The sequence below is a fragment of the Pristis pectinata genome, chromosome 13 (assembly GCF_009764475.1).
Source record: "Pristis pectinata isolate sPriPec2 chromosome 13, sPriPec2.1.pri, whole genome shotgun sequence".
NCBI classification, from domain to species: domain Eukaryota; kingdom Metazoa; phylum Chordata; class Chondrichthyes; order Rhinopristiformes; family Pristidae; genus Pristis; species Pristis pectinata.
The window spans coordinates 41,976,588-42,001,652 of record NC_067417.1 but is presented as its reverse complement, the minus strand read 5'-3'; the positions used below and the strand labels follow the sequence as shown (position 1 = coordinate 42,001,652).

At 42.6% G+C, this 25,065-nt stretch overlaps 1 protein-coding gene across 5 annotated transcripts; it reads right to left on the bottom strand.

Annotated features, from left to right (window-relative positions):
- Positions 1 to 1,325: 1,325 nt before the first annotated feature.
- On the bottom strand, positions 1,326 to 16,832 carry LOC127577304 (zinc finger protein 319-like). Of its 5 annotated transcripts, none has more exons than XM_052028399.1 (5): positions 16,570 to 16,832; positions 15,577 to 15,790; positions 14,683 to 14,839; positions 8,560 to 10,325; positions 1,326 to 4,433 (listed from the first exon to the last, which is right to left on the bottom strand). In XM_052028399.1, exons 3-5 carry the CDS (start codon positions 14,712 to 14,714, stop codon positions 4,372 to 4,374), a joined length of 1,860 nt encoding a protein of 619 aa, XP_051884359.1. In that variant the 5' UTR covers positions 14,715 to 14,839; positions 15,577 to 15,790; positions 16,570 to 16,832; the 3' UTR covers positions 1,326 to 4,371. The 5 variants fall into 5 exon arrangements, with proteins under 5 accessions (XP_051884359.1, XP_051884357.1, XP_051884358.1 ...); XM_052028400.1 differs by lacking the exon at positions 1,326 to 4,433 and adding an exon at positions 4,874 to 6,265; XM_052028397.1 differs by lacking the exon at positions 1,326 to 4,433 and having other exon boundaries at positions 4,872 to 10,325.
- Positions 16,833 to 25,065: the final 8,233 nt, after the last annotated feature.

Below are 25,065 nucleotides of genomic sequence, written 5' to 3'. Positions count from 1 at the left end.
CCCCAAAGAGAAACATCATGTTCATTTGTTCTTGATAAACATTCGAATTTTGGATTTCTTGCAAATTGCTTTTGCACCTCCTCCAAAGACTCTACATCATTATTATAATATGGAGATCAGAATTGTTCCCAGTACTCCATGTGGTCTTACCAAAGGTTCCACAGCAGTTTAACAATTTCCAGATGGATAGAATTGCAGTGCAGAGAAGTTCACTCGTTCTTTTTAAAAAGACATACAAACCCGTGTCCAAAGCCAAACTGCTGGAGAAACTCAGCAACACAGGGTGTTGGTGTGGCCACCACTGGAATACTGTGCAGTTTTGGTCCCCTTATCCAAGAAAGAAAATAGTGGCATTGGAGGCAGTCCAAAGGAGATTCACTGGACTAATCCTGGGACAAAAAGTTTGTTCGATCAAGCGAGGCTGGACGGTTTGGGCCTGTGTTCTTTGGCATTCAGAAGAATGAGATGTGAATTTATTGGGACATACAAGATGCTGAGGCCCCTCGACACGGTAGCTGTTGAGATGTTTTCACTAATAGAACACAGTTACAAGGCGAGGGATTGGTCATTTCAAACAGCTGCATAGAAATTGTTACAAAGGATGGTGAATTGCTGGAATTCTCTGCCTCAGAGAATTTGAATTTTTTTGCTCCAGATTGCAGCACCTGCAGTCTCATGTCTCTCCACTTTACCAACCTGCATCACCATGTTTTAAGTGGTACTTGAGTCTTCTGGGCAAGGCCACAGGCTTGGGGTTGTGCAATGATGGATTGGGAGAGTGAAAGGCATACATGGAGTGATCCTGAAGAAAGTGAGCAGCTGGGAATTAGAGAGGAGGAGGCGATCTAGAAGACTGGGAAAAAGCAGGTAAAATCCAGAGGGAAAGTGCAAAGGAGGTGGGTGAAAGGGTGAGAGAAAGACACTGAAGGAAGCAGTGGAATGGGAGATATGTGGGGAAAAGAGAGGGAGGACTGAAGAGGTATTTAAGACAAAGTATTTAATACATTAGCCTGCATCCACCCTAGTGAGCCTTTTGGAGGAAAGAAATTTTTAAGTTTTAATGAAATCACCTCTCATTCTTCTAAATCCTGGAGAACGTAGGCCCGGTCTGTTCAGTCTCTCCTCATACAGGCAAACACACAATGCCAGCATTCAGGCAGATGCCTCCTAATTGCACTCCTTCAAATGGCAAGTTTTTTTTTAAGACAACCACCAAAACTATACACAAAAGTCCTGTTGGAGTCTTACCAAGCTCCCCAAAGACCAACATAACCTTTGTCTTCCCAATTGCTTACTGCATCCACACATTAGCTTTGTGACAGTGATACCTATGCTCCTTTGAACTTCAATATTACCCAATCTCCCATCACTTAAAAATGCTTTGCTTTTCTATTTTTTCTAGGGGATGACCTCATACTTTTCCACATTATATTGTAACTTCCATGTTCTCGCCAAGTCACTTAGCTTGTCTATATCCTCTGGAAGCCTCATTACTGCCAGTTTCCTATTCATGCTCTAGTTTTGTTTCATCAACAAAGATGAAAATGTGGCATTTGATTCCTGCAGCCAAATCATTGACATAGGTTGTGAATAACTGGGGCCCAAGAACCAATACTTGTGGTGCCCGGCTATTCACAGCCTGCTGATCTGAAAACAAATCATTTAATCCCATTTTCCCTCTGTACACCAATTCTCCATCCATGTCAAAATATTATCCTAATTCCACATGCTATAACTTTGTTGACCAAGCTTATGTGAGGACTTATTGAAAACTCAAAATCCAAATACACCATATCCACTGGTTCACCATATCTATTCTGCTGGTCACAGCTTCAAAGAACTCCAATACATTAGCCAAGAATTATTTCCCTTTCATAAATCCACGATGGCTGCACAAATGTATTCTTCTTTACTACATGTTCTGTTATTACATCTATCAGTAAAGATTCTAGCATCTTTCCTACTGCTGATGATAGGCTAACAGAGCAGCAGTTCCCTTTTCCACATCCTTTGCTTAAATAGTCCAATCGCTTTTGTTTCCCTCCAATCCACGGGAACAATTTCAGAATCTGTAGAATTCTTAAAGATGATAAACCAATGCACTCACTAACTCTATAGCCACTTCTTTCAAAAACTCCAGACCAAGATCTCATTCAATCAAGCCCAACCATTAGCTGTGTGCAATGGCCACCCCACATTAAAAGAATTCACACACACACACACCTTCCACTCTTCAGAACTGGAGAGGAGGCAGGTCATCCTCATTCTTGAGAGACTACCCAAAGTGTATCTCATACTCTACGATCCATCCTTAGTCACTTACTTTCCAATGAATAGCTTATTTATTCTTACTACCAAAATAAACTGCCTTACAAATATTAATGTTCATCAGCCATTCCTCTTTCAACCAGTTTACTAAATCTCTTATTTTGAAGCACTCCTCTCATGTATTAACTACAAATGTCAATTTGATATAGGATTTCTGTAAATGTTGAAATTTAAACCATTTATAAACAGCGTACAATACCACTGATCATTTGCAAATCTGACTATATTGAATTCCTCTCCTTAAAAACTAATTTGTTATCGATTCTGCTACTTGTCCCAACTCCACATATATTTTCTGTTACTTCTTCAAAGAATCCAGTGTTGTTCATGACCTTCCCTTTGGATTCTGTGCTTTTATATTTTCTGGATGTCATTCCAAGGAAAAATTCTAAACTATTTCCCATCATCATTGTAGTGATTAAAAGGTCACTGGATTTATTTTTTTAAATATAAAAATATACAGGAATCACATTAACCATCAGCCATTCCTCCATAACTATTTCCTGTTTTAATAAAGTTAAAATCTCTGCTGTCTCTCTTTACTTCATTTCATACCTACAGATACAATCCATCCAGATCAAGTCCTTTAAGCTCTACGAATAATATATTTTATCCACTTTTTATTTTAATCCTCTTTTCTAATATCATGTTAGCTCCCCTGTCTTTTGCCTCAAAAAGCACTTTGTTGACAAACAGACCAAACCATGCTGGCTTATGTGGAACAACGCTATTTGAGTTGCTTTTGTTACGAAACATCCCAACACGATTTCCACAGATCCCAAATCCCCAAACTATAAATCATCACTGAATCAACTCCCCATTGGAGCAGCCATCATTTGCAGCTTTGTCCAAAAAGATACTGTGACAATATTAGTATAGGAACCATGGGTTCTCCAAGTTATGACCAGTGCAAACATCTCATGGGCCTTCTGCACATTTAGCCTGATTTACTTAGTCTGTTATTACATTTTAACAAAAACACTGGTTGTAAAAATCTTTAGAATGCCATCAGGACATTGTACACTGCATTTTTAAATTTCTATTTGCATAGCCCATTACAAATCACCAAAATACAAAACAGGAAAATAAACTTAACACAGAACTGCAAGAATGAATGAAGCTCTTTCTTCTAAGACACAAGAGATTCTGCAGTGCTAGAATCTGGAGCAACAAACACAAAATACTGGAGGAACTCAGCAGGTGGGGCAGCATCTATGGAGGGAAATAAACAGTCGACATTTTGAATTGAGATCCTCCATCAGGAAGGGACTCGTATGTTGCTCTTTCTTCTAAAATAGTTTTGTTTCCCATCATGTCATCCAAGTACATTAAGGGCATGTTTCTTGCTTAGTATATTAATCCAAATTACTTGGAAGAGCTGTGGTCGAACAGATTTTTCCCATGTGTTTTTAAATAATTTATACAAATTTCAGTTTATCTAGTTATTCCTGAATATACCCCATATTTCCTATACATACATCCACGTCCTTCCCCTCGTACCACTTCCTTATGCAGCCTAAGGTTTTAAATATCTTTCTCTCTGCTACATTTGTTCTGTCAAATCAAACAAAGAACCCCTGCTATGGTCTGGTACTGTATAGTTTCAATGCAACTTTTGTACACTTTTATGTGGTTGCTGTGGATATATATGATTCCACGAAATGAATTATTTCAGTTACATGTCATTATTCATACATCTAATGCATTTGCAATTTTTCTGTAAACTTTCTATGTTTTGTGCCACCCCTTTTTGTGTTCAGAATAGAGCGAGTTGTCTATCAACCACCTTCTAGACTCAGGCCATTTACCTAGGTTAGGTTTGGTATGTAGATTATCAACTCATTTTACAAGAACTTCTTTCAACTTGGCTTGAGGGCTGTGCTTGTGTCCTGTAGTTTTGTTGTCACAGTGGAGATGCTCTGTCTATCAAAATAAAACCAAAGTTTTCCTGGTAGAAGACTGCATGCAATTATCAAAAATTAGAACGTGATCTAAACACAAATTTCTGCCAAATGTCCAAGGATGAGCAAGTTGAATTTCTTTTTAATTGGTAAGATTCTTTCCCCGTTCAGGTGACTTCACAGACTTCATGTACAAAAGGAGATCTACGACAGAGAAAATAAAACAAAACTCCATCAGTGGCTTTTACAATATAGCATTTGTCAATGCCAACAGGTTGACCCGACCTTCCCAAATCAAATATGCTGGGACAGTAAATAGGAACACAAGGTCCAAAAGGAATGGATAAAATCAGTACGAGGGTACAACGGGATTAAACAGTACGTCGAACTTCTTGTGTGAGATCTGTCTAGGAGATGCACATATGAGTCATTTCTTCATTTTCCTTCTTCCCATATAACCTTAAGGAAAACAGTCCAAACTTCTAAATGCGTTGGCTAAACATTTTCAGATTTACATTCTCAACAATATGAAATTCCTCAATCTGTGTTTAATGTTGGTAGAGAAGTAATTGAAACTAAAGCATACAGTAAACATTGAAAAAAAATAGCCACATAGACAAGCCAGTAAAAGAAATCCAGACTACATGAAGGGAACATGTGTAATGATGCATTATAAAGGAGAGTTTTTGTAGGACAATTCAAGAGTTAATATCTCTACTCTTAAAAAAAACAAATGAAATTGCTAAATTAAAGACTGAGCTGGGATCAGGGATGACTCAGCCATCTTCAGTAGAGATTGGCATGACTAAAGATACAGTTTCCTGGTAAGATTTATTCATATTGGGTCTGTCAAATAGCTACGTCTGAAGAAAAGTCAAAGGAAATAACATTTGCAAATTGGAACTAAGAGAAAGATCAGTTTGACCATGACACCAATAAGTAACTGTGAAGAGAATTTACATGAAGAGTTGAACACCACCACCCTGTTGCTTATGTTCAATTAGAACCATTATAAAACTGATGATAATTATAATTTTAAAAATTGAGAAACATGATTATGGTCCAAATCTAACATTATCCACTTAAAAAGGAATTGATCTCCACAGCTGGTTCCAAAATCAATTCCCTTATCATTCTCCTTGAGAACTGCAAAGTTGCTTTATTATAGTTTCCTGTGAATCAAATGTCATTCTGCAGTAATCATATCAGTCAGCACCATTAAATTTCATTAGCATTGATTTAATTTTATTAAGACTATGTATATTAATAAAAAATTACAAGTGGCAAGAGTATCAGGCTGCAATTCATTCTCTGGGCTCTGATTACATCAATCGTTTGGTTTATGGTGTCATCTGAACCCTGAAAGTAAATTACTTGTCATCTTGTATCTATGGTAGCCCAGACAAAATAAAATTGATTTGTAATAAAATAAAAAACAACTTTCTGTGACACTTCTTTTAAAAACACATCACACTTGTGGTATGAGAATATTCAATGGTAAGCCAACGGAATTGAGAGTTAACATGCTATGTAGTTTGCACTCAGTTTCCTACTCGACAGCTTACAATCAGATACTCTCTTTACACTCAGTAAGGATGTAGATTAACTACAATCCCATTTTCTGCAATTAGCCATGCGCAACAGCAGGAAAGACAGCTCTTTTACATTCCTAAAAACACTGGTAACCGTGGAGACATCCTATAGGCAGCTTGAAACTATTTTGATAAGACAGTATATTAATTCTACTCATTTTTTATTAATCTGCTTTTCATTTTAGCATCTGCATTAGCAAACTGTTAGTGCTTACAAAATGGAGATGACACAAAACGACAACAGCCTTGATTCAACTGGCAAAACATACCACTCTTCTCATCAAAAGTCCACCTTTGTAAAGACTGCAGTCATTTAAGGTGATAGGTCACGTTTGGCTGACTTCTTGCCCAACTTTCTGTGGTGCAGGTTCATTTTCAAAGGAGACTTGTCATTCGAGCTCTGCTGTGTCCATAACTTCACATCCATCCTGTGTTATATTCAGACTGTAGACGTTGAAATGGCAAAAAACCCATAAAAAAAACTGTTTGTGGTTCCCTTTCCAATATGACAAGGACATTTATATCAAACATTCTTGTTAAAACTAGTGCTTTTGAAAAACTTGCACATAAACCCATCTTTCTGTCACCAAAGCTGATACAACCAAAAATAAAGACAAACAGAACTCAAGTTCTAACAGGTTGCAGCAGTGAAAATGTAGCACTAGTTTTCAAGCTACTTTAAAATACATAAATTAAAATCTATTTTTAATTACACATTTGCAATAGAATTCTGAAAATAATTCACAATGCTCCAACTATTGTAGTCTATGGGTGGATAACCCCTTTGCAGGCCAGAGACACAACTGTCTCCTCAGTACATGTCCCATCAACCTGATCCAAACCAAAGCCCAAACTTAACTTGCAGGTTTCAATATAATAAAACACTCAACCGCAGATAAATTTTCATCTAATGGTTACTGTTGAGGAATCTAATCCATTTAAGAAAATATTTCAGTTCAGTTTTTGCTCGAGAACTATTAAGCTGGGTGTGAAACAATTTACATATTTCCTTTAAGGTGCAACTAGTAGCAATTGTAACCCAAGTGAGCACAATTGCATGGGACACTGGAGCTATGCCACATCATAGAAAATTGTGCATTTAAATTACTCTGTTTAAGTCGCTTGCTCCTGTTTTCTGTGGGGATGCACAAGGGCCATGGACTTGGCAACAGGGAAAAGGCATAGTTGAAAGACATATTAACACACCTCCTGGCAGCCACCTGCACAGCAACATTGGCTGGCACCTGGTAGAAAGATGCTGCCTTGACTCCAAGCCCCCAGGCCTGCTGGGCAAGAATACGTAAGCAAATTAGGTAGCTCAAGATGTAATAAAATATGTTTTACCTATTACATCCCATTTCTTTCATTTTCACATCAGTCAAGCAAGACTTGAGGGAAAGGAACTTTCCACCAGGAAAAGTGGATCAGCAGTAACACGGAACTGTGGGCAAGGAGATCCCCAGGATTAGGATGAGTTCAGTTATGGCCTGTGGTCCTAGTTACCAGGAAAGTTTAAACAGAAGGCAGTAGACCAAGGTAATCGAGTTTTTCTAAACCTTTGAATGTGATCGGACACTTGCATGGAAAAGCTTTGCAGCATGAAAGGATGGCACTACTGCCATTGTAGGAAAACAATGGTGCTAATATATACTCCCATGTCTTACAACTCTGCAATCTGAAAACGCACAAATGCTTCTTTCCACATTACAGTTTTATTACAACAAAGATGTTCACACTCATTTTTGGATCCATGTTAATGAAAACAACCTCCAATTTCTTACAAAAAACAGAAACATCAAAAGAACTCAGCCAGTCAAGCGGCATCAGTAGAAAGAGAAACCAGTTAACATTGCGGGTATAAAAATGTAACTGGTTTCTCTTTCCACAGATGCTGTTGGACTGGCCGAGTTCTTCCAGCATTTCTGTTTTTATTTCAGATCCCAACATCTGCAGTTTTATTTGTCTCCCAACTCCTCAACTGATCACTGTGTGTGTGAAAGGAAGGGACATTGTGTACATATGTGAAAGTCACAGAAGACCAACTGCAACATAACTTGCAAAGCTATGTTGGGCAGAGAGGAGAAAGAAGGCGCTCTCCAGTGTTGTCATACACAAAAAAAAGTGTATTGTAGCACTAACTTTTAACTATCAGCCTATCCATTTTTAACAGGGGACAGGCATAAAGGGATACAAAAACCCGATCACTAAACCATATGGTTTACAGGTCACTGGAAAAAATTTGGTGCGATCAAGATCATTGCTAAGATGGAAGTATCTGAACTCTGGTCACATGCACCCCACAAGCCTGGCAATCTGACCAGCATGTTTCTATTTGCTCTTCTATATCCAACTTGCTGGTTTGCCCTCTTTTATTTCTGGGAGTTGGGAAACTTTATTGGTGGATAAATCCTAAGTCAGATAACCAAGATCTACTGGTATCAACAGAGTTATGAAACTTTATGGAGGGATGGAGGACCTTGGGACTCCAATGCATACATTACATAAAGCCCGTGAAACTTGGACACTCTGCCATAAGGACCAGCACCGTCTGTGAACTCGTACAGATCTATCTGTACCACAGTTTGTACAAGCTTAGCTAAGATCAGACTTCCAAAGCAAAGAAAAAAATCACTGTCCACAAGCAGAACCTTCAAAGGAGTTTTCCGCTGTGTGTTGAAGGCAGTGCTCCTGTAGATAGCTCAGCTCTGTAAACCTCTCCCCGCACCATGTGCACTTACACTGATTCTCTCTGGCGTGGACATTCTGGTGCTTTATCAGGTGCTCCTTCTGCTTAAAGCCCTTGTCACAAGTGATGCACTTGAAAGGTTTGTCCCCGGTGTGCACACGCCGATGCCGCTCCACGTCTGACGAGTACTTGAACCGCTTCTCACAGTCGCTACACTTGAGGGGCTTCTCCTTAGCGGGACGGCACGGGTGCTCTACCAGTTCGGAGGAGCATGCAAAGCGCCGCTCACAGGCGTTGCACTTGAATGGTCGCTCCTCGACATGGGTCGCCTCATGAAGCTGCAGGGCAGAGACTCGCTTGTAGGCCTTCTGACACACAGTGCACTTGAAGGGCTTGCCCTCCACACGGGCACACCGATGTCGCAAGAGCTCCGAGGAGTCTTTGAAGCCCTTCTGGCATCCTGTGCACTGGAAGAGGCTCTCTCCAGTGTGAATGTGCTGGTGGTAGAGGAGGTGCGAGGATTCGCTGAAGCCCTTGTCGCACACAGTGCATTTGTAGGGTTTGTCTCCCGTATGGGTGCGTTGATGCCGGACCAGTGCATACAGCTGCTTGAAGCTCATCTGGCACGTTGTGCACTTGAAAGGCCTCTCCCCCGAGTGAACACGCTGGTGGTGCTGGAGGTAGGATGCGCGCTTAAAGGTCTTGGGGCACTGGCTGCACTTGTAGGGACGCTCGCTGTCCGTCGTGCACTGGTGCTGCAAGAGCTCCCCCGGCTGCTTGAAGCCCACGTGGCAGATGACACACTTGAACATGTCCTCGCCGGCGTGCACGCACATGTGTCGCACGAGGTGCGAGCGATGCTTGAAGCTCTTGTGGCAGACGCTGCAGTCATAGGGCCGCTCGCCCGAGTGGATGCGCTGGTGGTGGGCCAGGTGCGAAGACTGGCTGAAGGTCTTGTCGCACTGGGTGCACTTGAAGGGCCGCTCTCCAGTGTGCACCCGCTGATGCCTCTGCAGTTCCGAGGCGTGCCGGAAGGCCTTCTCGCAGGCAGAGCACTTGAAGGGTTTCTCACCGTGGATGTACTGGTGGCGCACCAGCTGCGAGGACTTCTTGAAGCCTTTCTGGCAAACGCTACACTTGAAGGGCTTCTCGGGTGCATGGAACTGCTGATGAGCGACCAGCTCTGAAGAGTCCTTGAATTTCTTCTTGCAGACCGTGCACTCAAAGGGTTGGTCTTCAATGTGAGCCCTCTGGTGCAGGAAGAGCTCCGAGGACTGCTGGAAGTTCTCGCCGCAGATGGTGCACTTGAAGGGGTTGTTCTCGTTGTGTACGTTCTGGTGCTGGACCAGTGCCAGCAGCTGGGAGAAGCCCATTTTGCAGACATGGCAGATGAAGGGCTTCTCCTCCACTTGCCCGCACTGGTGCTGCAAGAGGTCGGTGGACTGGCTGAATGTCTTCTGGCACTGGGCGCACTGGAAGAAGCGATTCATGTTAACGAAGCACGGGTGCTGCTGAAGCTCGGAGAGCTGTGTGATGGTCTGGCCGCACATGTTGCATTTTTGGGAGCACTCAGCTGACAAGGGCTGATGTTGCTGCAGGGCTGCGTCGGCTGGGAACACAATCGCAAACTCGAGGGCTCGCTCATTACTCTGGGGAATGCAGTTCTCCACCAGGGGTGGGGCAGCTGGGTGCTCCTCCCAACACTCAGTCATGTTGAATGGGCTCACATTGGAAAAATGTTTCCCCAGACGAAACAAAGGTCTTGATCCTGGACTTCTGATGATTCCACGCTGGGCAAGATGCGTTGGTCTGTCCAATCTGTTAGAAGCAAAATATTCAAATTAGGTTTTCTAAAAACAGTTTTGCAGAAAGACCGTAAAGCAAATCACCAGAGTGTGCAACCAAGAACTAACAATGCAGTCAGTACAGCGATACCACACCTTTTGGGAAGTGGATTTGTCCTTGATTAACACATAAAATTTACAGAAAGTTCCTCAAGGTAGCAGAAAGAAATCAGAGCAGCCAAAGAGGAGGAAATTAGGATAACTTTGGTGAGAATGGAAAAACTAGGAACAGAACTTGACTGGAGGAGGGAAGTGTTGAGGGAATATGGAGACAGTTGGGGAAGAAGGATTTAAGAGGGAGACAGACAGCAGGAATGATCTTAAATTAGTTAAATAACAACAAAAGGTGCAAATGATGGATGGGTGTTTTTGGAAAGTTCAGATAAAATTCATCATTATTAGTGGGTTGTCACAGTGTAACATTGCCCAATAAATTCTGTGTTTTTCACTCTGGCTCAAAGTCACAAAGTTTGAAACAAGTACCTAGCAGTTGAACCATGATCACGATTTAAAATTATGGTGAATCACTCACCTAAAAGGGAAGAAATGAGTTTGCACAAATATTGCTTGGGAAATATGAAATCAGTCAGTTTATATTTCCCACCCCACCCCTCCAAATTCTGTGGCAAATGCTAATAATAGATCCGCACCTACTGTTACTGAAATGGAACATGATTTTGTCAATGCTTTTTGGTGGATAACAGACATTCTGATGGACAAGGTGGCCCCCGTCACTCACAGAGGAATATTGATACTGTGTGTGTTTTTTTTTTGATTACTGGACCATTCCCAGGGCAAGTGGGCAAATGACCGCACTGTATCACAGACTGCGTGACATATCTAGCTGTTAGCATTGTTGAGAAGGCCGAGAGAGGTGCATGACTAGTCTGAAGCCACGTCCGGACAATTAACATAAAATGTTGCGTCTGGTCACTGCATTTAACACCAAACATTATTTACTATGGATTTTGAAGAGGAGTTCCATTGCAAAGGCACAAAGTTACTTGACAGTCAATGCAAGATACAGCCTTGACTTTGCATAACCCAGACAACCATCAAACAGGTCAGTGACATACAATGCATTCTCCCAGTCACTATATCCAGTCGAGCCCTCGTTCACTCATCCTGTTTGCCGCTGGCAGCATTGACCTTCTTAGTCCATATCAAACAGAATTCCAGGAGTAACCAGGAGCAACAAATAATCTACTGGAGGAACTCAGCGGGTCATGCAGCATCTGTGGGAGGAAAGGAATTGTCGACGTTTCGGGTCGAAACCATTACTAGTTCCTCCAGCAGATTGATTGTCGGTCCAGATTCCAGCATCTGCAGTCTCTTGCATCTCCAGGAGTAACCAACTGGATTGAAACCAATAATAATGACAGGTTTTCAAAAAAAAAAGTAGACAGTGAAATTGCTGATCAAGGTTACTCAAAACAACATAAACACCATCATCATGATGGCATGATGTCATGGCAATATTATTAGCATGGAAACAGCCAAGCAAAACCAGTTAAGCACCCGTTACTGGTTCCCGCATGGGATCTCTCATCGTACTGAAATCCAACAAAAAATAAATAAAAGGAGTAATGAAACCATGAAAATGATGCAGTAACTGATTGCTGGATGTGGTTTGAATAATGAAGCTGTTATCCAAGCTAATCATATACTGAGACAAGCAGTTGAAGACATTTAACCTCATTTAGCTCAGTAGTCTGGCCATATATGGAAAATGGTACAAAATTTTACATTCAAAGGAAGTTTGATACTTTGAAAAGTATTTAATGAAAAGGATGTTTCCAGGGCTTGGGGCTTGAAGGCCATCTTTCAGAATTGAACATGACTTCAATGGGCAAAAAATGAACAAGGATAAGACATCCTCGTGCTCTGCCTTGAGGGATATTAATAAATCAGTGAGGTTTCTACTATATCAGCAATGAAAGGACATTTTTCTTTCTGATGCTAGTCTGTAAACTGCCTGAAGGTATGGAAAAGTTAGGCAAGACAGTGGCAGGCAGACATCAGTCTTGTAATCAGTTCAGCTTGATCCTGTTTGAACGAAAGTCTTTTCAAGTACAATTTCTTGTTACATTGGTGCAGCAATATATTCCAGGTTCAGCTTGAACTGAGAAAATTGTCGCCAACTTTTTTTTCTGGTCAGAGGCATTGACAATATAATGATGAATGGCACTGGAAATAAAGGATCAACTCAAGTAGGCTGCTCTATCCTGGTTTGCAAAGACTTTGAGGGATGCAACCAATATACCCGTTTATCTTCTGGTAGTGTAATGGCCGAGAGTACAGACAGAAGAAACATTTCCATGTATAACTAAGATCATAATCTTAAACTCTAAACATGCATCAGCACTGGTGGCAGGTTTAACGTCTTATAAGAAATTTTCCCTATCGTGTATCAGTATCAATTAGCCATAGAAGAGCAACAATCTTAAATCAATAGTGTGTCAATTCCCCACTACTTTTGCGATGCTTTTAATTGATCATTCTGTTTTGATCATTTTCTAGAATATAACTGTAACACTACATGATGACAACGTGGGGTCAGTATGAAAATTCACATCCTCAATCAAGTAACATCCCAATGAGGAAAACATGTTTACACTCAGCTGTACGAAAACTTTACCTCCCTGCCGCTAACTACATTGGAGTAGCTTTGGTTTCCGGCTTGTTACCAAGAATCATTCTGAATCCAGGGGAAAAACAAAAATATGCATTTTGGAACCTCTTCTATTTGTGCACAACAATGGCAAAGTCGTGGGTGAAAATTGTGAGCCAGCCCTGACAGAGGTGTATTCTGCCTTGAGATGTGTTAATAAATCATATCATTCCTGAACAATTTTGTCTCTGATGATACTCCACAAACTATTAGATATTTTGCATTCCACTCACTACTGGGGTGGGATTTGGATATGATCCTTCGGAATGTCCATTCAGGACAATAACCCGTGCACTACTGAACCCTGCCCTCAATTACACAGGCAGCAAAAAAAGTTCACAAGATCAGGCTTATGTCCTCTAGAGCATTAATCAGCAAAACTTATGGAGAGCTAGATGATGTTTGGTTTCACTACTGTAGGCATTCAAATCACTTGAACTGCTCTGGTTATGAAAGATTTAACCTCTGGTAATTTGTGGCCAAGTTAATTTTCCTACTGATTAAACAGAATCTAATGTGGTACACAACTTTCCACTGTAGTTTTATAACAGGGAAGGGAAGTAAAAGTTTCTGCTGCCACTGTGAGGTTTCATTTTAAATGGGATCTTGCGTGGATTGTCTTCCATACACTTAATATGTTGCTAATTCAAATCTGCCAATATAATTTTTTAACCACTAACGTGGTTAAAACTAACAATTAATGTTGCTTAATTCAAATGAATTGCAAAATATTAATTTAGAAGGAACAGCTATAAAGTGAGATGTGCTGACGTGATTTCTCAGTCAGAAAGTAACTTGTGAAAACCAGCTACAAGACACTAACTTGATTAATGCAAAAAGCTGTCTTTCACTATGGTTCACTGGCACAGAGCCCAGTGGTAGTTGACACCTTTCTGTGCTGGAAGCTAATGCTAGCCTGCAAAATAAAAATCAGAGGCCAGGTGCTTCACTGGGATTTTGACAAGCAATTGAACCCTGGGAGAAGGAGCAGGAACAAATTTGTTCCCCACTCTTGAAAAATGAACCCGAGACAGACAGTGCCTGAAGATACATAAATGGAGAGGTGATTAGCACTTCTGCATTTGCCAGCTCACGACTTTCCTGTCTGTCGAAATGAATGGGGCAGAGAATTGTGGGCATTCAAGTTCTGAAGCAGAAAATTCCACCCACAGTTTGAACGTGCTCTTGATAAACAAAACAAAATCAATACCCGTTGAAGGAAAATTATGTACTTTCTTTTGCAACAGATTAAAGATTTTTGTAAGCTTTTTGCATACCTCAATTAACCTAGAAAAAGTTTTTCTCAGTTATACCACAAAAAATCTGAGTGTCACCAAGGACTGTGCATGCAGGCAGTTAATTATCTGTGTAACATTTGTATTACGTTCAAGAGAAGTAACCTCTCACTTTGCTACCATGGATCAAGTGATAACTTCACTTATACCTGCTATGAGGCAAGCGGAAAACAGCATTCAAAGTAATGAGTGAGGGGCAATGTGCTGATAATTGCCATAGCACAAGGGGATTACTGTATACATGGAGCAAAAACACAGACTGCTGGAGGAACTCAGCAGGTCAGGCAGCATCTGTGGAGGGAAATGGGCAGCTAATGTTTTGGGTCAAGACCCTGCATCTGGACTGGTGATTACTGTATACACACCTGCTAAGCAACAAGTGGGCAACTGCCTTCATGGTGTCCAAAGACCAGTGGGTCCAGTGCAGTCATAGTCCCATGGACCAAGGGAAAACTGCCAGAAATCCTGGAACAACTCAGCCATCGTAGGCTTTTTGTTGATGATTCAATTCCATTTGCATCTCTTCAAATAAGAAAGCAGTCAGTTCCTGCACGCAACATGATCTGGACAGCACTCAGGTTTGGGTTGGTAAGAAACATTCACGCAATACAATTGCCAGGCAATGACATTCCCCAATACTCTAAACACTTCCCTCCGACATTCTACACCAGTCCCATCACCCACCAGCAGCAAAGAGTCATACAGCACCTCAGAAACAGCCCATCGAGCCCATGCTGCCCATCAAGCACCCATTCTAAACTCATTCCCATCAACTCCCCCCACGTTCCACCACTCACCTACCACTCGGGGTAATTTAAAGTGGCCAATTAACCTAGCAACCCTGCATGCCTTTGGGATATGGGAGAATGTGTAAAATGCACACAGACAGCACCAGAGGTCAGGATTGGACCCGGGGTTGCTGGAGCTGTGAGGAAGCAGCTCTACTAGTCACACCACTATGTTGCCCTAGCAGTCACCATTGTTCAGAAACTCTACAGGAACTAGCCACATGAACTAGTCAGAGGCTGGGTACCCTACAAACTGTAACTCAGCTCGTACTCCCCCCAAAAGCCTTCCATTATCTACAAGGAGTGTGACAGAATACTCTTCATTTGCTTCGGTAAGTTCAGTTACAACAACACTCAAGTTGATCTACACTGCTAAGGATAAAGTGGCCTACTCAACTGCCACTCCATTTACTGTTAAAAACTAATTCTCTGCAGTCTACAGCATCTGTAAAATGTACTGCAGTAACTCACCGTGGCTTCTGCATCAATACCTCCGAATGCCATGACCTTTCACGTCGAGGACAAGAGGAGTGCAGCCACTTGGAACGCCACCACCTGCAAGTTCCCCTTTAATTCGTGCACTATCCTGACTTGAAAACATACTGCAGTTCCTTCATCGTTGCACGTTCTAAAATGTGGAACTCTTTAAACAGCACCAAAGTATCACCTTTTTGCAAACAAAAGGCTGCAGGATTCAAGGAGGCACAATTAAAATGGGCAATAAACGCTGCCCAAGTCCTGCAACTGCACTTCTAGCGTCCAACAAGGAAGGGGGGGGGGGGGGGCAATCACATTCGTGAATGGGAGTGATCAGGGGCAACTGCATACAAGCGGGGCAACTGTCAGGGTTGGAGGGGAGGCAAAATACAATGGGTTATTCTTTATCGGGGGGGGGGGGGGAGGTGGGAAAGAGTGCAATGATTACGGCCGGTGCAGAAGGGGGGCAAAGTGTAACGTCTGCAGCCAGGGATTACAGAAGGGAAATGCAATCACAGCTGTCAGGGATGGCAACGGGGGGGGGGGGGGGGGGTGAAATCGTGTCGTCGGCAGCGGGATCAGACACACAGCCGCCTCGGTGCCACGGCGGGGGCCCGCACCGGCACACGAGGGCTCAGCTCACAACAAGCGGCTGTTGCCATGCCGGAGCTGGCACATGGGCCCGGGAGCAGCGGCGGCGGCAGCGGCGGCGGCAGCAGCGTGGCGCCTTGGGCCCAGGACGCGGCTCCGCCTTCCCGGGCGCCCCGGCCCTGCGCCCCTCCCCTCTGGCCGGCCAGCGCCGTTGTCTCTGCCTGGCCCAGGCCGGAGACAATGGCCGCCGGCCACCTTGTCGAGTCAGCGGCCCTGTCGCGGCGGCAGGGCGGGGGCCGGGGCGGCTGCATCCCCCGCCTCACCCCCTCATCCCGCCCGCCCGCCTCGCCCCTCGATCCCCAGGCCCGCTGGTCTCCTCAAGCAGGCCGCTGTTACCTGGCTCGGCGGGCCGCTCCGGCTTCCAGTGCTGCCCCCGGGCCCGGGTGGTGGTGGTGGTGGTGGAGGGGGGAGGTGGCCGCAGCCACTCGAGCCTCTTCTTACCCTTGGCCGGGGTCGGTCGGGAGGCGGCGAGGCCCAGGCTAGGCCCCGGGGCAGCGGCTCAGGGCGCCGCCGGACAGTCCCATCATCGGGCGAGTGCGAAAGCCCGTTCCTCCGGCCAGGAGCCGAGTGGCCCGCGTAAACAGGAAGCCAAGAGCAGCCGCGGGATTTCCTGTCATCGCTGCCGGCTCTCTGCTGCCCCTGGCGGCCCCAGCACCAGCAGCCGGCCCCCCACACCCCACCCCACCCCACCCCACCCCCGGGCACAGGTCGATCCCGCACAGTCCTCCCCTTGTCGGGCACCCACTCACGACCCAGCGCTCTGTTTGAACCCTTCGCCCCATTATTGGCTCCAAGTCCTTATCTTTAATATTTTGTTCGCATACTCCCATCCGATCCACAGTCTAGCATCTGCCTGTCTGACAGGGGAAGGGAGATGGGGGAAGAAATGTGCAAACAAATTCGGGAGATTAGTTTTACATCTTACAAATAGAAATGTTGTAAATAATTAGCAAGATTCTCAAGACTAATTGTTGCACCACATCTGTTGGGCAGGAGGAGAAGTTAAAGGCATTGCAGATGGATGGAAGTCTTTTCCAACCAAGCAGAAGCTTGACTATTGGAAATGTACTTGGGAAAAGGACTAGGGAAGGTGAGTCAAAGTAAAAGGGATTGTCTGGGCAATAATAACTACATTCTAATGTGATGATAAGGCAGTATGACGAGATATGGGTAATGGGTCAGAGAGGATGTGAACCAATCCTACCTCAGCAATGGAACACTAGAGAACACCTCTTGCACTACCATGGACTTGTCTCTGGTTGTGGTTTTTGCGGTAATGTCTTGTTTTGCACAGTCTTTTTCTTCACGGTCTTGTATAATTTGTGTTCTGTGTGTTGTCAGAATGTCCGTGCCTGTGATGCTGCTGCAAGCAAGTTTTTCATTATACCTGCACCTCACCATAATTGTGCACGTGACAATAAACTTGACTTGATTTTGAGGGGCAGGAAATTGAACCTGGGAAAATAAAATGAACAACAATAATGTTAAACCTGGAATTGGAACATTAATAATAAACATTTTAAGTGTTCAATAAAGTTCGGATAATGTTCACTTCATTAAAAACTAAACACTAATAAAATACTCTTGCACTACCATGGACAGAAGGCAAAGCCTGAGGAAAAGTCCTTGGGCAACAGGGGAAATATGAGGTTAGAAGTCAACAGATGTTTGAAAGAGGCAAAAGGAACTGAAAATCAAAATTGTAAAATATCCTATGATCATAAACAAAAAAGGGGGCAGTTGGCATAGTATTCAGGGATAAACAGGATAAAAATGCAAGCCAAAATATTAGGTATCATCAAAAAAACTGCTGAAAGCGGATGGCATCTGAAGAAGGGTCATAGCTCTAAAACATTAACTCTATTTCTCTTTCCATAGATGCTGCCAGACCTGCTGGGTGCCTCCAACATTTTCTGTTTATCTATTAAATAATTACTTTGCTTTAATATTTATGAGGGAGACAGGTTAGATGCATGGAATATCTGAAGATTGAATGTGTTAACAGCTCTTGTCGGAGGATGCGAGACATGCACAGTCCCATTCAATGGTGTGCAGCTGGGAATACTTACAGAAAAATGGGTGTTAAAATACAGGGAAAGAGAGGAGAGAAGAAAGAAGAACTCTTTTCCAACAAAGGTTAACACAAGCCTGAAGATCAGAACTCCATCTACCAGCTAGGCACACTATGGCTTCAGAACTCAACCCTGGCCTCAACAATTCCAGTGACCAGCATTCTCACATTTTTAGTCCAAATTTCAAGCACTCCTTTCAAATCAGATAACACTATGCATTTATGAACCTCTGGGCTTTTGTAACCTAGCATCTTCACCCCTGTTGACATTTAATCTCACCTATCTTCCACTCTACCACAAACCTTGCCTATGTCTCTTTTGAAAAATCAAAGTCTGCAGATGCTGGAAATCGTAAATAAAAACAGAATGCTGGAAATGCTCAGCAGGTCAGGCAGCATCTGTGGAGTGAGAAACTGAGTTGACATTTCAGGGTGAAGATCCTTTGTCAGAACTGGCAAAATTTAGAAAGTAGGCATGCTTTAAGTTGCAGGAAAGTTGGGTATAAAGAGAACAAAGAGTGTCTATGATAGGTAGGAGATGAAGAGAAAATGGATGATACAGCTTGGTATTGACTGAGAGAGGCTGTTGAAGTTTAGCCATGACAGAGAAGAGATAAAGACAACCAAAAGAAGTATGGGAGCTGTGAAATACAGAGCACAGCATTTGCTGGAAATCTGAAATGAGGAAGAATGCTGTCAAAGCCCAGCAGGTTAGGCAGCATCCATGGAGAAATAATAATGGAGTTAGATCAGAACCGACCAGAGATTGAAGTGCAAAAATCTGCAGATGCTAGAAATCTGAAACAAAGTGCTGGAAACATTCAGCAGACCAGGCAGCGTCTGTGGAGAGAGAAACAGAGCCAATGAACCAGCCTGATATCCTGTGCTTCCCGCCACCAGAAGCCAACCAATGCCCTGAGCACTCCTACCTTTCCCTCCTCTTATACTGGAATTGGCGAGCTCTGGCACAAACTGGAGAGGCTGGTTACCTCAAACTGTTCAAGTTGATGGGCTGCAATGTGCCTAACGAGAAAGTGAGGTGCTGTTCCTCAAACTTATGACTTATGTTATGACCTTGCACCTTATTGTCTACCTGTAATGCACATCCCTGTAGCTGTGACACTTTACTCTGCAGTCTGTTATTGTTTTTACCTGTACTACCCAATGCATTCTGTACTAAATGTAACTGTACTGTGTAATGAATTGATCTGTATGAACGGTATGCAAGACAAGTTTTTCACTGTACCTCGGTACACGTGACAATAATGAACCAATACCGATACCAATACTTACGATGGGCTTTGTTGGCAAAGTGTAAGAGGCCAAACACAGAGAGGTCAGAGTGGGAAGATTCAAGTGACATACAGCTTGAAGCTCAGGTCACCCTTGTGGACTGAATGGGTGTGTTCTGCAAAGGGGCCACCCAATTTGTGTTTGGTTCCTCCAATGCAGAGGAGAATTGTGGTCGCTCCCCCATTTTGTTTCCTGAGCCATTCTCTGTATGTCCAATTATTCCCGGTTCCGATGAAAGGTTGTTGACCTGCAATGTTAACTCCGTTTTTATTTCTCCACCGAAACTGAGTATTCCAATCACTTTCTGCTTTAATCCACTTGGCACTTTGTGAACGTTATTGTAGCTAACATTTCTGGTTCCCAAGTTTGTGGCTTCTCTTTTGATTCCACCCTATGCAGGTTTGGTTTTAACAAACATATGCCACTCTCAGCAGTTACAAAAATAAACGTCAAAAATTGATGCTGACATTTTGTTTCTGCCCCCTATAACCAACGCTGTCAACCTAAAATGGTGCGGCAGTCAATGCTGCCTTGACTTCATTTTGTGAGATGAGCTTTTCTCCTTTAAGTTTTAATCCACATGAGGAAACAACTTCAGGAAATGCTTGTGAAGCAGCAGCTCTTATAGGTGGCTGCTCACCTGTAAATTGATGCTGCATTCTTGAGCTGCCATAAGTAGAGAAGAGTGATTATTGATTCCAAAGATTATGCAGTGGGAAGAGAAATGCACACAGGAATGTTGCAAAAACTTGTCTGCTTTGGTACTCTCACTATAGGAAGTGTAACAAAATAGACTGTTCCTCTTTTGCATTGCAGGGCACCCACACATGAAAGCAAAGGCATGAATTATGTGGGCTGACATAACACAGAGATGGAGCCATCGACCAAATAAAAAATGAAGTTTTATGACATCAATAAATTGAAACGTGACTAGTGGTAAGTGTGTGGTCTGTTCAAGGTGGAAAGGTGGCTTTTGATCGATGGTTTCCAATGATCACCACCTCTTGATGTTTTCCTTGCCTCATGTCCAGGTTTATGGCTGACCAACTGATAGGGATTGTTGGCAATGTTTAGCCAATGGTTAATCATGCGGCTACTACGGTGGCACAAGGTGGACTAGATGGGCCCTGGATAGTTCTCAACCGTAAGTTTATTTGTTAACCTCACGTAACTTCATCTGTGCATTTCAAATCCTGACTTAAAATTGCATAGTTAGAACATATTGCTGGTGCCCACCTTATTCCGGTGTCTAAGTTACTACAGATCTCCACAATATTAGTGAGACCTGACCTTCACTCCCAATAGATTCTGGGGACACTCATACAAAGTCATGTACTCACATGGAATTCTATGTTGCCTTTCATTATTTTAAGTAAACTCATTTATGAATTTGAAATGCTGAAGCAATTTAATTTGTTTTGTTCTGCTCTCTTAATGCTTTTTCAGGGTAATTAATGGCCAATTATTTTTATTCAATATTTCCCACATTACAATTGTAACTACACTTTATCATACTTCCATTGGCTGTAATGTGCTTCAGAGCATAATGAGGCAGTCAAAACTACTTTATAAATACAAGTTATTCTTTGTGTTTTCTTCTTTATAATTTCTGCAGTGCCACACAAAATAGTATACTGAATAACTGAATTGATATATATTTTGGTCTGTATCAGAATATTGAATAAAAATCAATGAGATAAAAAATAAATTAATATTAAATTAATTAAAGATGTTTCTCTGACTTGGTTGGGAGTTTTAAAGTTGAAAATGAAGTTCTTTATTAATAAACTCTGCACAGAGATATGGTGCCACAAGTACATGTTGTATCATTGGGCTGGATCAGTGACTGATAAACATTGAGGTAAATCCTCCAGCAAAAATAACCAACAAGTTGTATTAATAATCTCCCAACGTTGAGCTTTGAACATCCAAAACTTGCTGCTCAATTTACTCTACTTTATTATTTTCCCCCTGTACAAAGCATCTTGCCCTTAGCCTCTTGTAACTTAAAAAAAACTTGCAGAACTTGCATGTCAATTCACTTATTAAACAGCTGCAGAAGTGCAAAGCTTATAATTAACATTGAATCAACAAAATAATTTTTATGATGTTAATGAGATACCAGTCAATCTACTTGGCCCAGAAAGGGAACAATTCAAATTATTGAGTCTCATTCCCACATGCTTTAACTTATATACAGTGATTGAAAAATTTACTCTTTTTAGAATTTTTTTCTTACTTTTCCTTTTTCACCCTTTTATCTCTTTTGTAAATGAATCCTTGTTTTCTTCTCTTTGTTTCTTTATCTGTGCCTAATTTGGCTCTAGGTTACCATCCTTCCTCAATTTTTCTCTTTTTTTTTACCCGGCCTTTACCTCCCATTGTTGAAGAGGATCTGCTTGGCCATCCCCTAGGTCTGGGATGCCCCTTTGCCTTTGGTTAGCTCAGACTTACAGCAGTTGCAGTGCAAGTTAAATGCTAGTTGAGTGATGCACGATAATGACCAAGTCTGATGCAATCTTTAAACCCATTTTCTTACAAATATGAAGATTAAAGTCACCTCACCACAGCGTGTGAGCAGTGTCCATGGACTGAACCTTGTCCTAGACTGAGGTACAAATCTCCCCCAGGGTCTTGAGTTCTGCTGCGATACAGCAGGGGGAGCGGCCGAGTCCTGGATCTGAGTCATTGTCTCCCCCTTCACAAAGTGTCTTTCACTGTGTTGTTGGTTTCTCAGCAGCAGTTGACACTTGTCTCCATGCATATCCCTAGGAACAAACCTTACACCGTAGAGTCCAATGTTACGCAGCAGTTCAAGTTGAACCACAATGGATACCTTGTGTCTCTTCCCAGATCTTCCTGGAAAAGTGCATTTGGAAGGGGATGGGCAACTGTCTCATTTCACCATGGCCTCACGAGAGCAGTGTGCGGTGTGGCCAAAGTTCCAACCACACATGGAAGATCTGATGGAAAAGGCCTTTCTCAACACCAACCAAGCAAAGTCCCAAGAAAATTGATATTTTTATTCCAGAAATGTACTTTATTCATGTCTACCCTGTAAAAAGCAATCAGGATATGTCTCTCTCTACATTCATTATACCATCTATTCAATACATTATGAGCAACACCAGTCAACTTTCCTTCTTAAACAATGCACCTGTGAAGTGTTGGAGAGGCTCTTGCACAGAGACCACCCTTTCAATGTCCAGTGGCAGCAGGACCCCAGACTGTGGTCCTTCCCCACAGAGTCTTTCCAGTGGCTCCACCTAGCTTCAGCGTGTCTCTCAGCATGTATTTCTGCACCTTGGAAGGTTCCATTCTCCTATCTGTGAATATCTTCTTATACTGGAAGATCAACAAGTTTCAGACAAACTATATACTGAATGGATACAAAGCCGGGGTCTGGAGTGCTTATATATTTTCTGCTCTCTTTAAACTCACTGAGTTCACTATAAAATTATGAAGACATCTGAAAAAAAGTCAAAGTCCAAGTCAAAGTTGAGTTTATTGTCATATCCACAAGTACACATATGCACAGATGCAATGAAGAACTTTCTTGCAGCATCACGGGCACATAGCATCATATAAGCAGCATTCACGAGAAAAACATAAATTAAATATAAATTAAACAATTTTTTCAAGAAAGAATACAATTAGAACAAAAGAAACAAAGTCCATTTTAGTGCAAAGTGATCAAAGTGGTCATAGTGTAGTGATTAACTGTAACTGTGTGTGGGTGATTAACAGTTAAACTGTAGTGATTAGTATTGTGCTGTTGGTTCAAAAGCTGAACGGTTGAAGGGAAGTGTTCTTGAACCTGGTGGTGTGGGACCTCAGGTTTCCGTACCTCCCACCACTGACATTGATTACTCACAAAAAATGGAATAAGTGCTTTTGGGTATTAATAACATCCAATAGTCTGGAAAATGTTCTCGTCCAGCAACATCCAAGTCTCAAGGATGCTGAGTTATCAGGTGTAATTAATCCCTTCATGTATTTATAAAGTACCTAGGCCTTTTCCTTCATTTTACATGCCAATTCTGTTTGCCTTCCCTGCTTACCTTTTTTTCTGCTAGAATTCTCCTCAAAATCTAGAGGATTTCAACATTAAAAATGATAAATTTGCAGTGCCCCAGGTACCTTTCAATGTTACTTTTTATTTGCTCTATTGTATTCTTGAGGTTATTCTTTCTTTAAATAGATTCCAACATGCTCATTCCTGCAATAGTGCTTTTCCACCACTAGAAGGTGCAACAGGTCTTAAGGGTCCAGAGACTAGATGGGGCAGTGCCACCCTTCTGTGCATCAGATGATCCAAACTGTGGAACGTAATTGAAAAGTGGAGACTTCATGAGGGTTGCACAAAGTCTAAGATTTTTATTTTTGATTTTCCATGTGTCTCTTGCTTACTCACAGAAGGAGGATCCAGGCACTGGGCAGTGACGTCCAACTACAGGCAACACTTGCCAAGACACCACCTGAATGGCACACAAGGTATTGGTATTGGTTTATTATTGTCACTTGTACTGAGGTACAGTGAAAAACTTCTCTTGCATACCGTTTGTACAGATCAATTCATTACACAGTGCAGATACATTGAGTTAGTACAGAGTGCATTGAGGTAGTACAGGGTAAAAACAATAACAGAATACAGAGTAAAGTGTCACAGCCGCAGGGAAGTGCATTGCAGGTAGAAAATAAAGTGCAAGGTCAAACAAGGTAGATTTTTAGGTCAAGAGTCCATCTCATCTCATCAATGGTCTTATCACAGAGGGATAGAAGCTGTCCTTGAGCCTGGTGGTATGTGCCTTCAGGCTCCTGTATCTTCTACCTGATGGGAGAGGGGAGAAGAGAGAATGACCCGGGTGGGTGGGGTCTTTGATTATGCTGGCTGCTTCACCAAGGCAGCAAGAGGTATAGACTGAGTCCATGGAGGGGAGGCTGGTTTCCGTGATGCGCTGGGCTGTGTCCACAATTCTCTGCAGTTTCTTGCGGTCCTGGGCAGACCAGTTGCCATACCAAGCTGTGATGCATCCAGATAGGATGCTTTCTATGGTGCATCGATAAAAACTGGTGAGTGTCAAAGGGGACATGCCAAATTTCTTTCGCCTCCTGAGGGCTCCACACTCTCTGGATTTCCATGCAGGCAGATGTTCCCACTGTGTGACTTATAAGGTGCCCCTCTGGTTGGGTCCTGTGCTAGCATTAGGAACCCAGTTCAGGGTTAAGTGCCTTTAAGATAAGCATTTACTCCATTCCTTCCAACAGTTAACCCCTTCCTCAGTATCATTCCCCACTGCTATCCCAAAGCCCTTGGGCCTTGCCCTAACCAATCATCACCCACCAAACTCTTGAGCTGAACCTAGCCAACCCCTGAATCTGTCCCTGAGCACTAAGGTCCCATTCACCCAAACCTCCCCCCAGACCACTAGCTCCACCGGTGAACATCTACCCTTTCAGTGCACCCC

Excerpts from the sequence above, each read along its gene's own strand:
- LOC127577304 (XM_052028397.1), bottom strand. The coding sequence starts at position 14,714 with ATGAAGGCAGTTGCCCACTTGTTGCTTAGCAG. Across the intron at positions 10,326-14,682 it reads GCCCACTTGTTGCTTAGCAG|ATTGGACAGACCAACGCATC; the intron begins GTGTGTATACAG and ends TGCTTCTAACAG.